The 5,536-nt window shown below is 49.3% G+C and overlaps 1 protein-coding gene across 1 annotated transcript in view; it reads left to right on the top strand.

The window, feature by feature from the left end:
- MYO5B (myosin VB) overlaps positions 1–5,536 on the top strand; it is a 177,996-nt gene that overhangs the window by 158,433 nt on the left and 14,027 nt on the right. Inside the window, exons 26-27 of the mRNA XM_029283377.1 lie at positions 432–630; positions 5,012–5,105. Of these exons, the coding sequence (XP_029139210.1) occupies positions 432–630; positions 5,012–5,105 (293 nt within the window). The remainder of the gene's footprint in view (positions 1–431; positions 631–5,011; positions 5,106–5,536) is intronic.

A 5,536-nucleotide genomic window follows, 5' to 3' on the forward strand; every position in this document is an offset into this window, starting at 1 on the left:
CAGGCAGGACTGGCCTAGGGGTATTTTAAAGGGGTTTTAAATTAAATTTTTAGTAGAAGCGGCCAAATTTAAATAGTTATTTTTAATCTTTTTAAATTTTGTATTGTATTATATCATTGTTTTAAACTGGCTGTAAGCCGCCCTGAGTCCTCCGGGAGAAGGGCGGGGTATAAATTTAATAAAATCAAAATCAAATTAAAATCAAAATCAAACATAAATCAGCGAGCCTACACATTTCCTGCAAAAGTCGCTGGGCCGGTGTCTTTTGCTACGTAAGATCTGCCCACAGTTCCTCCAAGGCATTTGGCCCGTGAATGCGAGCCCTGGCGCCTGACGCCCTCAGGGGCATCCTGGCCGTCTCTGGGCCTCTGAAGTGCCTCATATTATTTGAGGGCCGGACGTGCTCACCTTTCCCGCTTCTCCCCCTCCAGGCTCCTCGAGGCTCAGCTCCAGGACCAGAGAAGGGAGTACGAAGAAGAAATAGAGGTCCTGAAGGACCAGATGGAGACCCTGAAGGAGGCGTTGGAGAAACAGCACGAACTCTTCCTCCAGACACTCCAGCTGTCGCCAGAAGCCCAGGTGGAGTTCGGCATCCAGCAGGAAATCTCCCGGCTGACCAGCGAAAACCTGGTATGGCGAACGAGTGGAAGGGCAGGGTTCTTTCCATCGTGGATGATGATGCCTTGTTTGAAAGATGGGTGCCCAACCCTTCAGTCAAAAAGGACTCCAGGGTGGCCTTCGCGGATTAGTCAGACCTGCTCATAGATGTAGAGCCATAGGTGTATGAGGAGTTGCTCATAGAGAAGGGCAACTAAGATGATCCAAGGCCTGGAGACTAAAAGATATGAAGAACGGTTGCGGGAATTGGGTCTGGCTAGTTTAGAGAAAAGAAGGACTGGGGGGGGATATGATAGCAGCTTTCCAGTATTTGAGGGGCTGCCACAAGGCAGAGAGGGTCAACTTATTTTCCAAAGCGCCTGAAGGCAGGACAAGAAGCAACGGATGGAAACTAATCAAAGAGAGAAGCAACCTGGAACTAAGGAGAAATTTCCTGACAGTGAGAACGGAAGTTGCCTTCAGAAGTGGTGGGTGCTCCATCACTGGAGACTCTTAAGATTGGACAGCCACTTGTCTGAAATGGTCTGGGGTCTCCTACTTGAGCAAGGGTTGGACTTGAAGACCTCCAAGGTCCTCAGTATTCTGTATGTGTGGTCTAAAAGATCCGGTGTGCACAAGCTGTACCATTTCAGACAAGTGGCTGTCCAGTCTCTTCTTAAAAACCTCCAGGGATGGAGCGCCCACGATTTCTGGAGGCAAGATGTTCCACTGGCTAAATGTCCTCACTGTCAGGAAGTTTCTCCTTAATTCCAGGTTGCTTCTCTCTTTGGTCAGTTTCCAACCATTGGTTCTTGTCCTGCCTTCAGGCACTTTGGAGAATAGTTTGAGTGACAGCCTGGCATGGAACAATTTTTGATGAATTTTCAGGAGCTTTGTCTGCATTCAAGGCGCTCTTGGCAGAGGCACAGAGAGTCCTCAGCTTACAATCACAGCTGAGGCCAGAATTTCCGTTCCTAAGTGAGGCAGTTGTGAGTTGCACCTGATTTTACGACCTTTTTTTGCCACAGTTGTTAAGCAAATCACTGCAGTTGTTAAGTGGATCACGCAGTCGTTAAGCAGATCCAGCTTCCCCCATTGACTTTGCTTGTCAAAAGCCGGCCAGGAAGATCACAAATGGCGATCAGGTGACGCTGGGACCCTGCGGCCGTCATACACTGATGGCTCATATTTAAGTGATTGTCCACTAGAGTGACCCACTATTTTTGTTTCATCAGCTCCATTGTGAAACATTCTTCCCCTGCACACACTGTAAAATAAATAACATCAAACTTTGCCCAACTTTGCTTTTTGTGTTTACAGCTTTTATAAACTGGCTCTAAAAGCCACCGTTCATTTGCTAAACCCACACCGTCCCCATTTCGCTGAACCACGTTTTCAGTAAAATTATAGGTGCATTTAATAAGAACCTGGAGAGAGCGTTTCAAAAAGCAGCGTGACAACTTGCTGTTTAGAATAATTCAGGCTCGCCATGGCAACCTGACACATTACGTGACTCACAACGTATAATTGTTTGGCTCGGCAGAGATTGAAATAAAACCCCGAAAGAAAGAAAAAATCGGGTTGATCAAAGACTTTCAGTTGAGTCTGATGAGAATATAATCACCCTAATCACAAAATACAAAGGCCTGCAGACTGAAGTACAACAACTGTGGCAAAAGAAAGCAAAGGTAGTAGCATGAACAGGAAGAGGGGTCTCGGGGGCCACTCGAGCACCCCTTGAACAGCGTCGGCATTGACCAAGTCCCCATCGGTCAATTGCAAAAGGCAGCTTTATTTGGAGCAGCTTACATCCTGTGAAAACACCTTGAGTACCTTTAATATTATTAAACCATAAATGAGATGTTTATTTTATTCTCACAACTGTTCCGCTAGGTTGGGTAAGCTGAACGCGGGTGATTAGTCACCTGTCACGAACGGACCACGCTTGAGTGGACAACGTCTGATTCACGGCAGCTTTCTCATCGGTTTCCTGCCGCCTTTGATTAGGAATGCAAATCCATAACGGACTGCATAAGGCCAGAGGGCTCTGGCCACACAAGGGGTCACCCCCTCCCAGACAAGAGTCCTTCGTCCTTTGGACACAGAGGTCTTGAACGGCAGCGTAGATTCTCTGGAGCAGTGTTTCTCAACCTTGACAATTTTAAGGCATGTGGACTTCAACTCCCAGAATTCCACAGCCAGCGTTGCTGGCTGTGGAATTCTGGGGGTTGAAGTCCACATGCCTTAAAATTGTCAAGGTTGAGAAACACTGCTCTGGAGGAAAGCAAATTAGGGAAGCATCTCTGACAGCCAACACTTTCTTGATTCCAGCTCTATGTTAAAATCCGAAACCCTGAACATCCCTGTCGCAGATGTTAACATCTGTGACTTCAAACTGAGTTGGCCGCTGTGCTGTTTTCCTGGTCACCATGCAGCCTTTTAAAAGGTCCTGTTTGGTCGCCCCTTCAAAGTAGACGTGCTTTTCTGGGGTGGGGTTTTAATGCTTTAATGCTTTCTGGGGTATTCCTGGACTCACTTGAGGAGAAAGTGGCAGCATCTTTACACAAATGCATCTTTTGTGACAGTGGTGCTCATTCCTAGACCGGGAGGCATTTCTCACAGTCACTCATACCATATATCAGGGGTCCCCAACCCCTGGACTACAGCCCACTACCAGGCTGCAGCCTATTCAGACCCAGGCCACGTGAGCAGCGGGTGAGCAGGCTTGCGCTCGCAGCCCCACTCAAATGAAGCTGTGTATGTGCCTGTCCCTCATACACAACCTTCGCCTCTTCCCCTGTCCCGTTCCAGGCCGCCAACCTGGAAAGGTTGGGGACCGCTGCCATAGACTCCTGTCAGCTGCACCATTACACTTGAAAAGTGTTTAGAAGCTACAGCTGGTCCAGAACACAACAGCATGTAGAGCCAGGGGTCTTCCAACTTGGCCCTTTGAGGACTGGTGGACTTCAACGCCCAGAATTCCTCAGTCGGCCATTTTGATGAAACTGCAGGCTTGGATCCAGACCAGGGGTCTTCCAACTTGGCCCTTTGATGACTGGTGGACTTCAACTCCCAGAATTCCTCAGCCAGGCACGCGTGCTTGGCTGAGGAATTCTGGGAGTTGAAGTCCACAAGTCATCAAAGGGCCAAGTTGGAAGACCCCCAATGTAGAGTATTGTTTGTTCCATGATATGCCCACCCAGTACAGATAGTCCTCAACCTATGACTGTAATTAAGGCCAGAAATTCCATTCGTAAGTGATCCGGTTAAGTGACCTGCACCCAATTTCATGATCCTTTTCTTCTGCCATGCTTGTTAAGCCACTGCAGCTGAATCACGCAGTCCTTAAGCATAAACCCTGCTTCCCTCGTTGACTCCCCTTGCCAGACGGTGGCTGGGAAGGGGCAAAGGCTGGTCCCCAGGACCTCGCAGCAGCCCTCGTAAACACCTGCCGGTTGCCGAGCGGCTGAATTTTTGACCACGTAGCTATGGTGATGCTGCGGCATCTGTAAGGGCAGGAACCGGTTGCAAATCACCTTTTTCAGCGCCGTGTAATTTCAAACAATCACTAAACGAACGGGTATAAGTTGAGGACCACCTGAACTGCCGCTCTGTCAGCTGGATTGACCCTCAGTAAGCTTCTGAGCGCAATTCGAGGTGCTGGTTGTTGCTTTTAAAGCCCTCTGTGACACAGGATCAAGTTTCTTACGGATCACCTCTGCCCAGTGGTTCCAACAAGATCTGGCACCGTGGGGGTGCGCTGGGCCCTCTCTGTAAAACAGCGGCCCCCAACCTTTTGGGCACCAGGACCAGTTCCGTGGAGAGAGGTTTCTCCGGGGACCGGAGGGGGGCTGGTTTTGTGTGCTGCCTGCACCCCACAAATGGGGCCTCGCTTGTTTGTGCGGCCCGGTTGCTGTCATGCCGCAGACCAGGGCCGGTCCACGGACTGGGGGTTTGGGACCCCTGCTGTGAAAGAGGGCAGCTGGTGGGCCCTTGAGGTGTGCCTTCTCTGGCACGGCACCTGTCTTGTGGGGCAGCCCCCCCACCCCCAAGATGCAGGCAGCCTGAACGCTGTGAAGGACTGGTTCTTCCCCCAGGCCTCGATGGAGGCCTAGTGTGAGTATAGATTTGATTATGTGTTGATAATGCAATTTTTAGGGGCCTCAATCCAATTTGGTTTTCAGTTGCATTTACTGTATGTGCCTTGAGTATATTTTTGTGTTTCTCCCCTAATTTCCCCTGAGTGACTCTATAGTTAAGTTTGTTAAATAAATATATGGACACATCTGCCAAGGACGTCCATCTTCTCTTCCGCTTCTTTTGCTGTTTAACCGATCTTCTGGGCGAAACGCGCGGGCATCGCTCCGTCTGGGCAGGAGCTGAGCCCGATCTGGGATTTCTTCCTGTTTTTCAGGACCTGAAAGAGATGCTGGAGAAACTAGAAAAGAATGAGAAGAAGCTGAAGAAGCAGCTCAGGATTTATATGAAGAAAGTGCAGGATTACGAAGGTAACTTTCACTTCCCCTGGCAAAAAATAGCTCCGATGGCTCAAAAGCTGCCTTGCTTTTACGCCGAGGGAGGAAACGAAGAATCCGGATCACGTCTGGCGGCCTGGCTCCGAGATCTGAGTAAGGCCGGAGGAGAGATTTTATAAGTGCAGCTGCTTTTCAAAGGAAGAAGGGTGCACTGCACAGTATAGGTCAGGGGTAGGCAACCTTGGCTCTTTTATGACTGGTGGACTTCAACTCCCAGAATTCCTGAGCCAGCCTGGCAGTGTTCCAGTATCTCAGGGGCTGTCCCAAAGAAGAAGGAGTCAAGCTGTTCTCCAAAGCACCTGAAGGCAGGACAAGAAGCAACAGATGGAAACTAACCAAAAAGAGAAGCAACCTGGAACTAAGGAGAAACTTCCTGACAGTTAGAACAGTTAACCAGTGGAACT

This window comes from Protobothrops mucrosquamatus, unplaced genomic scaffold (genome assembly GCF_001527695.2).
Source record: "Protobothrops mucrosquamatus isolate PMUCROS unplaced genomic scaffold, P.Mucros_1.0 scaffold70, whole genome shotgun sequence".
NCBI lineage: Eukaryota > Metazoa > Chordata > Lepidosauria > Squamata > Viperidae > Protobothrops > Protobothrops mucrosquamatus.